General features: G+C 58.1%; 1 protein-coding gene across 2 annotated transcripts; it reads left to right on the top strand.

Moving 5' to 3' along the window:
- The first annotated feature begins 2,867 nt into the window (after positions 1 to 2,867).
- RGS14 (regulator of G protein signaling 14) lies at positions 2,868 to 16,654 on the top strand. 2 transcript variants are annotated; one of them, XM_015234948.3, is made up of 15 exons: positions 2,868 to 3,263; positions 10,012 to 10,033; positions 10,223 to 10,401; positions 10,740 to 10,832; positions 10,918 to 11,061; positions 11,465 to 11,608; positions 11,727 to 11,838; positions 12,154 to 12,263; positions 12,698 to 12,901; positions 14,647 to 14,723; positions 14,969 to 15,095; positions 15,186 to 15,267; positions 15,374 to 15,420; positions 15,500 to 15,614; positions 15,896 to 16,654. In XM_015234948.3, the coding sequence occupies exons 1-15, from the start codon at positions 3,219 to 3,221 to the stop codon at positions 16,096 to 16,098; spliced, it is 1,704 nt and encodes a 567-aa protein (XP_015090434.1). In that variant the 5' UTR covers positions 2,868 to 3,218; the 3' UTR covers positions 16,099 to 16,654. The 2 variants fall into 2 exon arrangements, with proteins under 2 accessions (XP_015090434.1, XP_072803270.1); XM_072947169.1 differs by lacking the exon at positions 2,868 to 3,263 and adding an exon at positions 4,483 to 5,045.
- The last annotated feature ends 703 nt before the right edge of the window (positions 16,655 to 17,357 follow it).

Below are 17,357 nucleotides of genomic sequence, written 5' to 3'. Positions count from 1 at the left end.
AAAAGCCCAAGGGGTATACCCTTCCAGAGATGTGTCTATATCTATGCAAACAAGAACATGAGCATTCCACTAGACCCCCGTAAGGGCTGGATACTTACCAGCTATAGTCACTACTGAATCCCCAGCATCTAGAACAGTGCTTGGCACATAGAAGGTGATTAATAAATAATTGGTGAAAGAATGAATATTTGTTCTAGAACTTGGAATAGGGTCATGAAGAATCAGCAGTAGTTTGTCAAAAAGAGGAAAGGCACTCTCAGCAAAGAAAACAGGAAATGCAAAGGCCAGGAGGGATCCTTGAAAGCATAAAGAATGCAAGCAGTTTGGAATGGCTGAGGAGTGGTAGGGAGAGTTTGGCTGAGGCCAGAACTCTAAGGGCCTTCAATTCCCAGCTAAAGTACGTGGCCTTTTCCCAGAAGGCAATGGGATGGTTTTAAGCATGGGGGTGACCAATATGGGTTTCTCTGGCTCCAGATAAGATAAGGAGCCAATAAGAGGTCACTGTGACCAGATAAGAGAGAGTGGTGCCTGAGCCAGGGAGGTCTCCACAGGGAAGGGTCATCAGAAGTCCCATGGTGGGGGAGGGTATAACTCGGTGATAGAGTGTGTGCTTGGTATGCATGAGGTCCTGGGTTCAATCCTCAGTACTTCCATCAAAAATAAAGAAATAAACCTAATTACTCCCTCCCCCCCCAATAAATAAATAAAAATAAAATAATAAATATATTTTTTAAGTCCCACAGAAAACTAGATATCAGTAACTAATTAATTCCCTGTGAGAAGCCACAGAAAGAGAAGTTGAGAAGTGTCCTATGGAGTGAAGAAAATTAAACAAGGGCTGAGAGATAGGAAGTCCCAGGGTTGGCTGGAGTCCCTGGGGTAAAGATGTGGTCAGAGCTGAAACTAGCATCCATGGTGGAGTGGTAGGGAGAGGCAGAAGAAAGCCTTTCTCACCGACTCAAATCCTCCCTCTGCTCCATGTTGGCCCACAAGCCGAACGTGCCGTTCCATGATTGGTTGCTGCTTTTGTCTCTCTTAAGAACCCATTGCTGAGGCTGGCCGACAGCTGCTGCTGCTTCTGCAGCAGGAGAGGATGCGCTTAGGAGGAGTTCCTAGGCAGATCCCCTGATTGGGTTTTTGCAGAGAGGAAGATGCACTGTTAGAGACGGGACCAGCGGTGGCCCAGGCTCAGCTCCTGATATCCCAAGCACAAACATTCAAGGCAACTTGTCTAAACTTGGGTGACTCACTTCTCTCAGAGTCCAGTTTCCTGATCTGTAAAATGGGAGTAATGAGCACCACTAACAAAGAGGTTATGAGGATCAAATGAGGTCATGTGTGGGAAAGACCCTATGAAGCTAGGCCTGGATCCACAGCACAGTAGACAGGCAGGCAGTCTCCAGTCACATCACACACCGTATCAACCTGTCACAGGCATACTGACACTGTCAGACATCTTATTAAGGCCCTCTTAACAATGTGCCAGGCCCCAAAGCAGCCCCCAATATACACCCCAAGTCTGACCAAATCCCTCTCTCTGGGTGGCCTAGAGCAAGGTGTCTGGATAGAGGTGAGTTAGGACTGGGTGAAGAGGTATATTAACTAGGGCAATGCTAGTAGCTATAACAAATAGACCCTAAGGTGTCTAATGGCTCCAAGAAGTTGATTTCTCTCTTTCTTAGAAGTCCAAAACTGGTGTTCCTGGTTGATGAGTGGCTTGCCTCCTTTTGCTAATGCAGAGACCCAGGCTTCTTCCTTCTTGTGCCTCTACCATCCCTTAGGACTTCATCTTCTCCAAGCAGCCAGCTAAAGGGGAGACATACACGGCTTAAAAGCCTCGGCACACATCACTCCACTCACATTCAGTGGCTGGGAACTAGTTGGCACATGGCCACACCTGACTGCAAGGGAGGATGGGAAATCAAAGTTTAGCTGTGTGCTCAGGAGGAAGAGGATGTGAATTTGAGGTGAAGAGTCACTCGGTTTCTGCCTCCTAAAGTTTCAGGTCATGACCCTAGAAGGGGGCAGTGAAATAGAGGGTAGAATATGAAAGATGGGGTGTCATCTTATCCTTGTAGAAAGAGGGTCCCAGAGTGGAGTGATGGGTGACTTGAGGGTTGTAAGTAACCCCATATTTGGGTAAGATGCAAGTCCTATAGCAGGTGCACGCTCATGTAAGAAAGAGGCCAACCGAGGACTCTGGCTAAAGGGCCTGAGTCCATCTGGGACTGGACCATGGCTGAGAAGGCAGAGTGCCCCTTTTCAGTCAACAGCACTACACCAAGGTGGGACTTTTACATGAGTGACTATGAACGCACAGCTGCTTTTGGACACAGAGGCACCTGATCTGTTCCCTGCCCAGTGGGTGAGCGTGTGCATCCCTGGTTGCACACGTCACTGGGATGTCTGAATTCATACGTGCCTGTGTGCAGGTGTGCCTGTCACATGTACCGGTCCAAGGGACAGTGATGAGGTTCTCTCCTGATGAGGGAGAACCTGTGTGTTTCTGACCTGTGCACCTGAAAGGTCTGTGTGTGCGTGACCATGCGTGCAGTGTATCCACTTGTCTGCACACCCAGGCACAGGCCTAGGAAGGACAGTCTGGAGGTGTCTCGGGACAGAAGTAGTGCTCTGCCCGTGCACAACTGCCGGGGGAGGGGTGCTGAGTGTGCACACGCCCAGCACCCAGCAGGTGTGGGCTCAGTAATGTACATGAGTGGACACTCAGGTCCCAGTGGACACGTTCCTACGTCCACAGGAGCCCCTGCAGGGCATACGAAGGTGCCTAGGTGTGTGAACGTGCACTTCTGTGTGCCCAGACGTGAACTTGGAACCCCCTGGGCTGGACCAGACGAGGCTGGACTCCTCGCTGGGCACACAGAGGCCTCTGCCATGTGTTGGTGCCTGCGTGGGACACTGCCAAGGGTGTGTTGGCAGCATGAGTGTGTGAGTGTGAACGTGTGTGTGCGTGTGTGTGTGTAGGAAGAAGCATTCGCTCTTAGACCTTGCTTCTTTCTGTGGTTCGGTTTCTATAGAGACACTTCCTGTGGCAGAGAAAAGAGGTAGTGAGCTGGTGTTTCAGGATGTGAGGGCCCGCAGGAGCGGAGCTGGGCTCTCTCCGCCGCCTGCCTGTCGCCCTGCAAGCTCTGGCCGGCGGCGCTGCCCACAGTCCCCATGGTGGGCACCCCCCGCGGCGGGGACCCGTGAACAGCAGCGGCATGCCAGGGAAGCCCAAGCACCTGGGCGTCCCCAACGGACGCATGGTGAGTGCGGGCTCCAGGCCAGGCCCGTGGGGAGGGGGTGGGCACACCCAGGGTGGAGCCCAAGAGGCACACCCGGCAGGGCTGGGCAAGAGCCTGCATGCTGCCAGTGGGCGGGAGAAGCTGGGGACAGACAGCAGCAGGTGGTGGGAACTGGTGCCCTTACCCCAGGACCTTCCAGATGGCTCTGCTGGGGACCTGGGGCCACTCTGAGGGTGAGACCATTGGAGAGCAGGCACAGGCTTCTGGCCCAGGCCCCACTCGTCTCCTACCTGCTACTTTGGCACCGTCTGGGGGTGCCAGCATCCTAGGGTAGCAGGGACATCTGGCACGCCCTTTGCCCCCCTGGAAACTCCTAGGGGGGCCAGAGTTCGGCCCTCCCCTCTTCACCCAATGACCTGATGCCCAAGGCCAGGTAAGGGGCAGCCCTTACTGGGTCACCGCCCTCCTCTTGGACCTGCACTCCCACCCTGAGGCTTCCTGGCAGAACTCGCTGTCCTTAGGCAGCGTGGGATGGGTCAGCAGGGACAGACCAGGTTGGTACAGCTTCTGCCTGTTCTATTCCCGGGCTACTAGGAAGAGTTGGGGGAGCTGGGCACTAGGGTGCCCCTAGCAGCGGCTGCCCCACCCCCTAAACCTGCTCTCTGGCTTCTTGGTGTCCGGGTTAGAGCTGCCCTTGGACAGTCCAGGGTCTTTATTCATCCAGCAGATGAGAGCAGCTGCGCCAGGCTTTTTTTCTCTCCCTAGGACACCAGCCCCTCCTAAAGACCCCAGGAAGGCTGGACAGTGTTCTAGTCTCCGACCCAGCCCCAGCCTAATGCTTTAGGACCAAGCCAATGGGTCTAGAGAGACCTGGGTTCCAACCTCAGCTCTGTTGTCCCTTATAAGAGGGTCCTCTCTGACCCTCAGTTTCTTCATCTATAAAATGAGGAGATTGGAATATATTTCAAAGGCTTATTGTGATGATTAAGTGGAATGATGAATATGAGGCCCCTGACCCATTGTGGGGGCTCCATGAATGTCAGCCCAATACCTCGCCTTCATTCTCAGCCCCTCTTAAAGCATCCTCTGCTTCACCCAGAAGTTGAGCCACCCCCAACCCCACTCCTCCTCCCAAGCCCCAAGGCCTGTCCCCACACCTCTTCCTCCAGCTTCTTTTTAGTGCCCAGCCCCAGGCCAGCTGGGTGGGAGACAGGCAAACCCCTCCCAGCAGGCCCAGTCCCCCGCCTCACTATCTCTGCCATCAACCTAACTCTGAAAGTGCAAACACCCATGGGCCTCCCATTCCTGCCCTGGAGGCGTGACACTTGGCTCACCCCTCCCTGGGCATCCAGGCCGAGGAGGAGCACGCCCACTCTCACGTCCACCCCAAGCGGGCAGCTGGGTTGATGCTTCTCAGCAGTGCCCAGAACTGCAGGACAGCTGAGGGGACAGACCCAGCCCCTGCCCTTCCCATGTCAACCTGTGGCTTCTCTGCTCAAAACTCATTCAGAGCAGGGAGGGGGCCCGGTCTCTGCCCCGAGTCCCTGCAAGGCCACCGACACTCTGATTCCTCTCAGCAACCTGCCTGGGCCCGTTCGGAACTCTGCCAGCCCTTGGAATTCCAAGGGTCACAGATTGGCCACTGGCTGGCCATTGTGCAGCTTTCTGAGGCCACACTCAGCTGAATGGGGAGGGGGAAGGACAGAGGGGGATGTGCACAGATGTGGGCCAGGTGTAGGCTTCCTTCCATGAGTTACCTCCCGAGGGAGGCTCAAAGGAGTCATGACATGCCGAGGGCAGCTGGTAAGGAGAGGGACCCGCATTTGAACCTGACTCTGTGCCAGGGCTTCTCCACCTCCCAGAACTGCCTGGCTCTGTCCTCCTCCACCTCCCCCTGCCGCCACCCCCACCCGCCACCACCTTCGTTCCCTGCTGAGGCAGCTTCATTTGTCAGCCTCGTCTTTCTGCCACTCAGCTTGTCAGACAGTTGCGATGAAACCTGTCACTTAGAGATGGCTCCAGCCCCCTCCAGAGATGCCTTCGCACAGTCCCAACAGCCACTTACTTCATTTGTTTGCTCACTCAGTCATTCAACAACCCCTCCTTAGAACCTGCTCAGTGCTGGCCCCCTCCGAGGCATCAAGACCCAGGCCCATCACTCTAGCTCCCAGTCTGGCAAGGCACAAAATGCACGGGTGCGAATACCGGCATAAAACTCCGGTTTGGGTAAGAGCCGCAGCTCAGGGACAGAGAAAGCTTGAGGAGGATCTGGGAGGGAGGACAAACCTCTCCACTCACTTCGAGCATTGTTGGCACGGGAGATGTCCTGAAAGGATGTACCAGCTGGAGGAGGGAATGGCATGGGGAGAGGCCTGCATATGGGGAAACAGTGTGTGTACAGGGACACGGCCCAAGGGCTGGCGATCCTAAACCCTAGAAAGGGGCGGTTACCATCGCTCTCCTGAGGTCCAGCTAGTCTTCCTACCTGGGGACGCCTGCAAGGCAGAGCCCACTGTACCTGGAGTCCAGCTTGGAGTTGGGAGTCAGTTACACAGAGCTGACTCAGGCTGAAGGGCCGGGCAGCCAGGGCTCTCTGTGGGTTTACTTAGAGAGAACTCAGGGCCTCAGTCTCCCCAGTCTAGGAGGAAATGAGATGATGGTATAGAGGGCTCAGCCCAGAAGATGCTCAGTAAATCAGCCCTTCCTCGAGGTCTGACCCCTCCAGAGGGCAGAGTTCATCCAGGGGCCCCTGGGCCCTCCACCCCTGACCCACCTTACCCATCTCTGCCCCAAGGGCTGAGGCCCTGGGCCTCCCCACTCCCTGGTACGTCTCCTGTTTCCCCAGGGAGGCAGCTCAGTGGAAGGGAGACCTCAGGCTCGAGTCAGGCACACTTCAGCCCTAATTTCAGCTCAGCCACATCTCAGCTGTGTGATTTCTCCGGGCCGAGGCTTCCCTATCTATAAAACGGAAGTAACAATACCTGCCACACAGGATGAGGATGTGAGGATGTTGGGAGAACACGGATGCGTGCTGTCACTGTCAGAGAGCACCTGTCACACAATCGGAGCTCAGGAAATGTCGGGCCTCCCTCACCTTAGTATTCTCAAATACCTGCAGTACCCCCAGGACCCATTTTCAAAGAAAAAAGTCTGGCAAGCTGAGGCAGGACGATGGGTCGGGGGTGCCACTAGCACCACACCCTTCCTCATCCTTTCTTCCCCTTTTCTCCCATCCACTCACCACTTCTCCTCGGGCAGGCCAGGCTGAGATGGGGCAAGGCCAGCGCCACTCAGCATTACTTCCCCAGACTCGCGAGCCTGGCAGATCGGAGCCCACTCTCCGCCTTCACAACTGGGGCCTCGCTCATCCTTCCCAGCAGCCCCAGGAGGTTGGGAGTGCTGAGCCCCATGCTACCCAGGGGGACACTGAGGCCCAGAGAAGGGAAGTTACTTGCCCTGGAATCATGGATCTGGAACTGGGCCCCATCCCTTCTCCGTCCCGCCTCTGGATCTCCATCCTGTCTTAGCCCCAGCTCTATAGGTTAACAGCTAGTGAGACAAGAGGGGCCTGGGAAGAATGGCGGGCCACAGAGATGGGCGTTCAGAGGCAGAGCATCCCTGGCGAAAGGAGTGCCAGTGCCTCCTGCCAGGGCAGAGGAGGGCTGCCCGGCCCTCAAGGCTGCTTGGGAGCACCTGGGCAAAGAGGTGCAGGGTAACAAGGGAGTTTGGGCTGGTTCCCTCCCCCAGTACAGGCCTGCCCTCCAGGAGCTGCCATGCTGGCAGGATAGAGGCCCAGACATGGGTGGGCAGAAGTGTGGTGGGCAGGGGGATTCGGGGCGGCTGGTGTCTGGGGATGACTGATGTCAGTGGGCAGGGATTGGAGAGTGGCAGGGTGCAGGGAACAGGAGCAGATCCCAGGCTCAGCAAAGCAGGAAGCAAGAGTGTGAAGGGGTGGGGGGAAATGGAAGCTTGCTGGAGGGTAGGATGGAGGTGAGGGGGAGGGCAACAGGGGAGGCTTGAAGGGGTTCATTAGTCAGGCCCAGGCAGAGCCGCTGTAACCCAGCAACTGCTCTGCCTCCCAGAGCCGGGAGTGGGGCCCGCAGAGGGCCTGGGAGCCGGTCCCACCTAAAGACACAATGCATTCAACATGATGGAAACAATAAAACCAAAGAGGAGTAAAAGCCAGCCCAGGGTCCTCTGCCCTCTCTGGGGTCTGGGCCTGCCCGTGCGCACCTCCCTCGTCCCCCTGGGGGAAGTGGGGGGCCATGGAGAGCTCTGAGCAAGAGAGAGGCTGAGTCCCAAAGATAAAGGGGGACTAGAGAGAGGCCGGTGGGTGTGGGAGGAGGGAGGGCCAGGTAGCCACCTAGCAGCAGGAGAGGGCAGGAGGGCAGGGGGGGTAAGTCAGGATGGTTCCCAGAGACCTGGGCAGAGGGCAGTGGGTGGTGACTTCTGAGGCTGGGAACAGCCCCAGAGCAGCGTGGGGAAGAAGAACGTGGGGCAGGCAGGTGGGGGCAAGAGGGGAGATGCCAGGAAGGCAAAGAGCAGCTGGAAAGGACCTTGAGCTTCAACTTGTCCCCATCACACACCCCAGGAGTTAGGACTTTGTTCTGCAGCCTCGGGAGATGTCTTGGATGAAGGAATCAGATGGGCGAGTGCAGAGGCAGGAGGGCAAGGGCTGGGCTGACGATTCCACGCCCAGCCACCCTCTGCACAAGCTTTCCCTGCTCCACAGCAAGGTCTTATCCCCACGCTCCAGCTTGGAGAGGCTCTGGGAGGGGCCCAAGTTTGTAAAACCAGAAAAGGGCAGGGCTAGGATTTGAATCTGGGTCTGATAGGCCTGATACCTGTGCTCTTCCCTCTATGGCAGGGCTCGGCAAAGCTGAAAGCTGGAGTAGGGTCAGACACCAATGCTAATGCAACAACAGCAATAATAATGGGAATGGTCCTTGATTATTTATCACAGGCCAGCTAGTGCTCTGAGTTCTCTCTCTACATGTATCTGACTTATTTAATCACAGCAACCCTGTAAAGTCAGGACCATTATTTTCCCCATCTGTATAGAAGGAGAAAGTGAAGCACAGAGAGGTGAAGTATCCTGTCCAAAGTCGCACAGCACAATTTTGACCTGCTTTCCATATATAACAAAAATGCATCAAATTGGCCCCAGAGACCTCTGAGGAGAGCATGAGTCCCTTCTAGGGGAAGCAGTTGCTGCTCGGTGCCAGCCAAGGTTGCCCCACTGGGAAGAAGCTTAGGGTAGCTGTGGCCGAAAGCTGAGGTTTCATGTAAAACTCCTGACTTTTAAATGTGGGAAACCCCTTGAAAGTTTAAAAAAAAAACCCATTCTGATATTAATAATGTCTCACCTATTGGCAGGCCAGCTCTGGCCCACAGATGTGTGATCCAGCTGCTCCCAGGTGGGACTGGGGAACAGAGAGGGAGGGAGAGGCTTTCTGGGGAGGAGAGTTGCAGACCTGATTCCAGTGGGGATGGGATGAAGGAACAGGTGGTGGAAGGGCCTCGTGAAAATGTAGGAGGTGAGAGGGAGGGAGGAATTGGGGCTGAGTCAAGCCCTGGTGTTGGGAGCCCAGGCGATGGGAAGAAAACCGATGGCAGGGAAGCTGGTTCAGTGCCTTGCTTTGGTGGTGGCAGAGGTGGCTTCCATGTGGGACTGGCTGAACTGGAAGGGCTTGTGGGACATTGGGGTGGAGATGTCAGCAGGAAGTCAGCTATGTGTGTTTGAAGCTGGGGAGATGTGGGAGGGAGAAAGGGCCCAGGACAGAGTCAGGGAGGGGTGGAGGCTGCCTCGTGTGTGTAGGAGATGGTGAGGAAGCTGGAGGAGCTGCTAGGAGGGTAGGAAGCCCAAGGGAAACCACTGCAAGAGTCATTTTGAAAGGAGGGTTTTTCCGTTTCACTAATGGTTGGGATTCCCAGAGAAGTCGGAGCTGTGCGTGGGGCTGGCAGGGCTGGGGTGGGGGAGCAGGGAGGATCGGATTGACAGTGTGGTCCGTAACCAACAGCATCAGCATTGCCTGGGGGCTTGTTAGAAATGGAGGGTCTCAGGCTCCATCCTGGACCCCCTGAACCTGACTCTCTGGAGGTGCTGCCCTCCACCCCTGTCATTCTAATGCACACTAAAGTTTGAGAACAGTTGCTCTCCGCTAAAATACAGCACCCTATGCCCTGCCCAAGGTGGGGTGTTTCCAAGAGGAAACAGTTGCAATGAGGAGATCCTCAGCTACAGAGGCACATTCTCCTTTCCTCAAAGACAACAGCAAACACTGATACAGCAATTACCACATGCTGGCCCCTGTTCTAGATGCTGCAAATAGATTAAACTGATTTGATCCTCACAGCAGGCCCAGGAAGTAAGTTACTATTATTATCCCCATCCCTTGTTTACAGATGGAGACAAGTAACTTGCCCAGAGTCACACAGCTAGTAAGTGGCAGAGACAAGTTCAAAAGCTGGTGCTCCTACCCAGCATGCTCTACCCCCAGGCTCAGCCAGTGGATGCTGGGGGTCAACCAGGCGGTGACTGCAGGGTCCCTGGCATAAGTCCCAGCACACATCGGTTGGCACATGATGGAAGGGAGCCAGGGGCAGCCTGAGCAAAACCCTAAGCTAGCAGTGACCTGGCTGAGAACGTCCAGCATGGCCCTCCAGGCAGGAGAGAACACAGCTCCAGTCCTGGGGACTGAGCCTAGAACTGTCTCTTGAGAATCCACCCTGAGTTCTACTCTGACTTCCTACCTTGGGTTTCTTGTAGGTTCTGGCCGTCTCGGATGGAGGTAAGTGACAGAGGGTGTGAAGGAAGCCTGGCTGTGGGTGGGGGTGGGGGCTGAGGGGGTGTAAAGGGAAAGAGGGTGGGGATACCCCTGCCACTTGCTGTCTTTACAGGGAAAGTACCGGCAGATGGGGTTGGACCAGGGGCTGGGGAAGGCCACAAGGCTCACCTGTACTTGTCCATCCCCTCGCAGAGCTGAGCAGCACGGCGGGGCCCCAGGGCCAGGGCGAGGGCCGAGGCAGCTCCCTCAGCATCCACAGTCTCCCCAGTGGCCCCAGCAGCCCCTTCCCCTCCGAGGAGCAGCCTGTGGCCAGTTGGGGCCTGTCCTTCGAGCGGCTGCTGCAGGACCCGCTGGGCCTGGCTTACTTCACTGTAAGCCCTGGGGTGGGATGGGGAGGGCGGCTGGCAGTGGCCACCATTGGGGGGGGTGGGTGGGGGGCAGGGGAGAGGGCATGGATGGAGCCTCAGGCTGACTCCTGTCAGCTGCCTCATCCAGCCTTTCTTTGGCACTCTCCTGCTCTTTTCCCAGCTGGGAAGTTTCCTCTCTGCCTCTTATTTCCTCTCTGTGCCTCCGGATCTGACCTCATCTGTCTGTCTGGCCCTATCTGTCTGGCTTGGCCTCTGGGACCTGCCTCTATATCAATCTCTTTGACCACATCCCCTGACAGGGTGTCTGTCTCTGACTGCCCCCTCCTTTCCCCTACCTCCAGGAGTTCCTGAAGAAGGAGTTCAGTGCGGAGAACGTGACTTTCTGGAAGGCCTGCGAGCGCTTCCAGCAGATCCCAGCCAGCAACACCCAGCAGGTGAGGAGAAGGGTGAGCTGAGGCAGAGAGGTGGAAGCAGGGCCTGAGCCATTACCCTGACCTTCTCCTGCCCCTCCTACCCTAGTTAGCTCAGGAGGCCCGCAACATCTACCAGGAGTTCCTGTCCAGCCAGGCGCTGAGCCCAGTAAATATCGACCGGCAAGCCTGGCTCGGCGAGGAGGTGCTGGCGGAGCCTCGACCGGACATGTTCCGCGAACAGCAGCTTCAGGTGAGCGGCCCCAGGGGGCGTGGCCTGGGGTGAGGGGCGTGGCCTCGGGAGGGAGAGCGATGGAGCAGAGGCGGGGCCAGATCCAGGGGCGGGGCCGGAGCGGCCGGGGCGGCGTGGGTAGGGTGAGGAGGAAGAGAGCAAATCTGGATGATGAGACCCTGCTAACTTCACGGGAAGGGGTGCGGGTCAGAGGGTGATGGACCAAAGGCGGCGGTGAAGGGAGGGTTAGGGGCGGGGCCAAGAATAAGGGCGGGGACTGGAGCAAGGGGGTGGGTGGGAGGGGCTAGGGACTTGTTCCTTAGGTTGGGGACCCCGCCAAACCCAGCCCCGAGAGCTGGTCCTGGGACTCGGGCGGCGGGCAGAGCGCCCTCTCTTGCTCACCGCCTCGGCGCGGGTTCCGCAGATCTTCAACTTGATGAAGTTCGACAGCTATGCGCGCTTCGTCAAATCCCCGCTGTACCGCGAGTGCCTCCTGGCGGAGGCCGAGGGTCGCCCACTGCGGGAACCCGGCTCCGCGCGCCTCGGCAGCCCTGACGCCACCAGGAAGGTGCGGACCAGGGGCTGTGGGGGGCAGGCCGCCGGGTGCAGATCCGCGGGGCTGTGCCCACGGTCAGCCTGCGGTCTGGGGCCCGGCCCAGTGCCAGTGCCTTCCCTGTATCTTGCAGAAGCCGAAGCTGAAGCCCGGAAAGTCGCTGCCGCTGGGCGTGGAGGAGTTGGGGCAGCTGCCGCCTGCTGAGGGCCCTGGGGGCCGCCCGCTCCGCAAGTCCTTCCGCAGGGGTGAGGACAGGAGCCGGTCGCAGAGATGAATGGGGGCGGGAGTTTGGGCAAGGTTTGAGAACACCGGTCCTGCAGCCCGTAAGTCTATGAAAATCGAAATGCAGATGACTGTGACCCCCACGTTCCCCCGGTGGTCCCGTTCCCACGCGAGACCCCAGAAGTTTGAGAAGCCCCTTCAGTAGCGAAGCTTCCAGGAACCCTAGCCGCGTGAGACCCCCCGCAGGAGGGCTCCAGCTACTTGCGCCCTGCTGGAGACAGTTCTCAGCAGGGGCGTGGAGGAAGGGGGCCTGTCTTCTCATTCTCCCTCTCCCTTAGAACTAGGAGGCAGCGCGGCAAACTCCTTGCGCCGGGAGTCCCAGGGCTCCCTCAACTCCTCGGCCAGTCTGGACCTCGGCTTCCTTGCCTTTGCTAGCAGCAAATCTGAGGTGAGCCAACTGCTGGGGGGAGACGAGGTGTGGGCTGGGGCCACCACTCAGGCCCCTTTGTGTGGCCGCTGTCATTCCCAGCCGCTGGCCCCACTTCATCTCCCAGCTTGACCCACAAGGCCAGACCTTCAGCCTCCTTACTTTCTCCTGTCCTTACCACACTAGGCCATGCATGTCATGGGTGCACATCCTCTTCAGCCGATGTGTGTGCACGAGTGGGTGCCCAGATATGTAGCAGTCAGTGGGTGGACCTGTCTCTGGGTGCCCATACTTTGGGTGAGCATACATGTATACCTGTAGGAGGACATGTCTTGCCTGCCTACAGGTGTGCTCTTGGGCATGTGTATGCGTGTGTGTGTGCCTCAGTCAGCTTACCTGTCTGTGTATCCTTGCTTGTGTACACATCACCTTCCCCAACACCTGCTCTGAATCAGAGCCACCGGAAGAGTCTTGGGAGCTCAGAAGGTGAGAGCGAAAGCCGGCCAGGGAAGTACTGCTGCGTATACCTGCCTGATGGCACAGCCTCCTTGGCCCTGGCCCGACCTGGCCTCACTATCCGCGGCATGCTGGCAGGCATCTGTGAGAAACGAGGCCTCTCTCTGCCTGACATCAAGGTCTACCTGGTGGGCAATGAACAGGTATGAACCTGGCCTGGTCCCCAACTCTCACTCTTTTCCTGATCCTAATCCTGACCCCAATCCCATTCCTGAGTCTGCTCAGCCATGACCCAACCCCAATTTCATTCCTAATTCCAACCGCATCCCCTATTCTCACCCCCTTCCTAACTTCAGCCCCCACCCAACTCCGAAGCAACCCAGCACCAACACCTCACTCAAACTCAGATATCCACTCTCATCCCACTAAAATCCTATCCCGGCCCCATCCCCATCCTATTTTCCAGCTTCATCCATCATCCTTGCTGTGATGGTCTCTAGGAGGTAGACTCAGGGAAAACCACAGTTAGAGTTGGGGTTTCCCCCCATCATTTCCAGGATTCAGACTGCCCATCCCTGAAATGGCCATTTGGGGGAGCCCTTACCTCCTCTGCCACCAGGGCTGCCCAACGGCACCTAACCTATGAGAAACTTTCCTTTGAGTACAAACTAGCATTGCTTTAAAGAGGAGTCTAGGAGAAAACCCTCTTAAACTAAACCATCCAGTAAGGGGGAATCTAAAGGAAGCATACTGCATCCCAGAGAGACCCCTCAGGACTTCATTTGCCCAGTAGACAGTTCTAAGTCCCTACCAGGTGGGTGGGCAAAGCCACCCTCGCTGAGGTCTTTCCTCCAGGTCCAAAGGCTAGAGGTGTGCCAGGCAGGATGTGATCAGGGAGAAGGAGGTGAACTTCCAGAGAGTTTCTAGGGCAAGCTGGGCATTTCTAGTTGGTCCCAGAGGGCTTCATGGAAGAGGCAGCAGTTGATGGGGATGAGGAGGAGTTCGCCTGGCAGAGCTGTGGGGGAAGGACCTCCCAGGCAGAGGTGGGTCAGAAGTGCAGGGCATGTACAGGGGTCTGGAGCGTGGGAGTGTGAGGGCAGCAGTGGGAGGAGCTCTGCCCACTTTCTTGGGCTGCCCAGGCAGCCTCGGCAACCCAGATGGGTTTTCATGTCTGCTAATTTTAACTTCCGCCCACACTCCACCTGTCCCTGAAGCAGCCCAGGCCTATTGCCTGGGAGAGGCTGCCTCCCAGCCCTGGGCGGCTGCGCCCAGCAGGGCCTCAAGGGCGGTAATCACTACAGCTATGTTTGTGCACCTACTGTGTGCCAGGCACTGTGCCAGATACTTTACATCCTTCTGGCCTCACAGCTGTCTAGGAGGGAAGAGAGCCCTTCTTGCGGTGAGGAGACAAGAAGTGTCCTTTATAGGTGGGGATGGAAATAAGTGGACAAGTGTCAAAAAAGGGGCAAGCCCTGGGTGGCTGACCAAAGGTGGGTGAAGAGGCAGGAAATTCATCCAGCTAGCCTGGTTGGGTTTCACATGCCTGAGGGACAAGGAGCTGCTGTTCAAGAGGCAGATCCTGACCTGGCTCAGGAAGAGGTGGCCCCATGATTCAGGACTTAAGCCTGCCCCTTACCCAAGCAGCCCCATTACCATTTCATGCCCACCTCACCCCCATGTTTCCCATAACTCTCTGTTCCTCTTCCATGTCGGTCCAGCATTCTTGCCACCCTTCTTCCTGGCCTTGGCCATACCAGGCTTCCATCCAACCTGATCTTTTACTCCATCCGCATCTCTATGGCTCACCGGTCCATTACCCCTTCCCTCTGACCCTTAGGGAGTCTCAGCGGCAGCCATGGCAAGAAGTGATGGTGGTTCCCTCAGACCCTGGGGATGGGGGAAGTGGGGAGGAGAGAAGGGATTCTGAGACCCTGCCTGGTGTCTGCAGAAGGCCCTGGTCCTGGATCAGGACTGCACCGTGCTGGCGGACCAGGAAGTGCGGCTGGAGAACAGAATCACCTTCGAGTGAGTGTCTGTCCTCCCAGCCTTGGGTCCGGGATCTCAGCACTCGCTTGGGGCCCAGTTCAGGGGGCTGTTCTCCCTCCCTGTCCTGCCGCTCTGCTAACCCCGCCCCCTGGGCTAAGACCCCGCCCCCAAGCCGCCCCCACCTACCCCGTTCAGGCTCCACCCCCTCTTGGGCCTGTCCCAGGTGGGTTGGGGAGCGGAGGGGCCGGCGCTCCGCCCTTGTGCAGCGTTAGGGTCCCGTACAGGCTCGAGCTGGCGGCGCTGGAGCGCGTGGTGCGGATCTCCGCCAAGCCCACCAAGCAGCTGCAGGAGGCCCTGCAGCCCATCCTGGCGAAGCACGGCCTGAGCCCACAACAGGTGGCGCTGCACCGGGTGAGATGCGGGGCCGCGGGGCAGGGGCGGGGCGGGGCGGCCGGGGTGGGGGGGCTGCCTGTCCCACGGCCTGCTGACCTGTCCCCGCAGCCAGGAGAGAAGCAGCCGCTGGATCTGGGGAAGCTAGTGAGCTCGGTGGCCGCCCAGAGACTGGTTTTGGACACTCTCCCAGGTAGGGGACGTTGGCCCCGGGGCTTGGTCCCCCAGGTCTGCCCTGACCCCAGGGGAAGGGGAGCTCAGGGGGAGGCCATCAGGAACGGTGGCGCTCTCTGCCGCAGGTGTGAAGATTCCCGAAGCTGGCGACACATCCCCTTGCCGCAGCCAGGTGAGCCAGAGGCGGGGCGCCCTCTTCTGCCCGCTGTGCCTCCCCTCCCCGTTGTGGCTCTGACTCTATGTTCTCGCAGGGTGGCCAGCCTAGAATCCAGGACAAGGCCGCCGACCACCCTTCACTACCCCTGAACTCGCTGGCCCAGGCGCCTAGTAGTATCACTGGGAAGCGGCAGACTTGTGACATTGAAGGTACGTTGGGGATGATGGGGACTAGGGACCAGAGGGGTTGGGGACCAGCGAGGGTGGGTGGCATCGGAGAAGCTTGAGCTGAGGCAGAGGCTTGGATGTCACTGGGGCTGGAACAGGGTCCATTGGGGTTGGGGGCACCAGAAAGGCTGGATAGGGGGTAGGAGGGGTTGTTGGTGGCGGGGTCAGGGAGGCTGTGGCCACAGTAAGGAGAACGGGACTATGGGGGGCTAGCATAGGTGGGTCCGCACCCATTGGCCTCTTGACTCTGTGGCCACCCCCAGGGCTGGTGGAGCTGCTGAACCGGGTGCAGAGCAGTGGAGCCCACGACCAGAGGGGCCTTCTGCGCAAAGAGGACCTGGTGCTTCCAGAATTTCTGCAGCTGCCTGCCCAAGGACCCAACTCCCAGGAGGCCCCGTCACAGACTGAATCCGCGCCCCAGCCCAAGGGGGGCCCCTCGGACTCCTCTGTGCACTCGGCCCTCTGACAGCTGCCCGCCCGTCCAGGCCAGCTGCATGGCACCTGGCCTGCCCGCCCGTCCAGGCCAGCTGCATGGCACCTGGCGGGCCAAGCATGCCATGGGCCCGCTCTGCATGCCCTGTCTGTGCCATGAGTGTTCCTGGCCCCTTCCTGCCACGGGCAGGCCCGCAGGAAGAGCTGGGAGGGGGTGGGGAGGGGACTCAGAGGAGTGACACTCCTCAGCTGCCACCACTTGGTCCCTTACAGGCTTGCTCGTCCATCCCTTGCTGCCAGGCCACCAGGGGGAGGTGGGCCTAGCCCCTGGTGCAGGTGTGCCCAACATGGAGGGGCGGCGTTGGCAGTGCCAGCCTCCCCACCATGTGCCAGGCCTCAGCAGGGAGCGGGAGGGGCCGGCCCCTCCCCGGGGAGCTGGTGTGAGTAAGGCCTGGGGTACAGGCAGGCAGCCTCTTCCTCTGCCCACAGACTCTACTGGACATACAGATTTTGCAGTTGGCTTGGGGCAGCTGGGTTTGTCCTGGATGTAAGATATTGTTATTATAATAATAATTATTATTCTGCCATGAGGTGTGTTCCTTGTGTGCCAGGCTACTCTGCGTGCCCCTCATAAAAAAAATACTGCGCTGCCTCTGTCACCAGGGTCAGTGCCAGGAAGTTCTTGGGGACCTCAGGATGTGCCCCCCAACTTCCTGTTGTCAGAACCTCTCTTCCTGACTACACAGAGTGTGGGGTGTGAGTGTGAAAGAGAGACAGCCAGAGGGAGGGAGGGAGGGAAGGAGGAAGCGGGGGAGGGAGGGAGGAAAGGGAGGGAGGGGCAGACCCCTCTGGGGAGCTGTGCCTCTGCTGGTATCATTGTGCTGTTCCTCGGTCTCTGGATCTGAGTCCAGTGTTAGGTCACCGTCCTCTGCTTCTACTGGGATCTGAATATGTCTCTGTAGACTTGGCACTGGGCTCCATTGGAAGCATTGAAGGCCTTGAGGAGGACACTGGTCTCGGAGCCCATGCGGGGAGGGAGAGCAGGGAGGACCCCAGAAGGAGGGCCCCGGCCTGCAGGCAGGACTCAGTCCCTGTGCTGCTGTGACCCAGGAAACATGGGAACGTGGGAGTGTCGAGAAGGCACCTGGGGAGTGAGGGGCCCTCTCGACCACCTCAAAGAGGTCGAGCTGCCTTCCCCACTCCAGCTCTTTGCACTGGCTGTCCCCTTTGCCAGGACCTCCCCCACCTGCCCCCTATCTTGTAACTGGCTCCCCCACCTTGAAGTTCCTGGGA

This window comes from Vicugna pacos, chromosome 22 (genome assembly GCF_048564905.1).
Source record: "Vicugna pacos chromosome 22, VicPac4, whole genome shotgun sequence".
NCBI classification, from domain to species: Eukaryota; Metazoa; Chordata; class Mammalia; order Artiodactyla; family Camelidae; genus Vicugna; species Vicugna pacos.
Note: the sequence above shows the minus strand (reverse complement) of the source record. Positions and strands in the feature narration are given on the sequence as shown.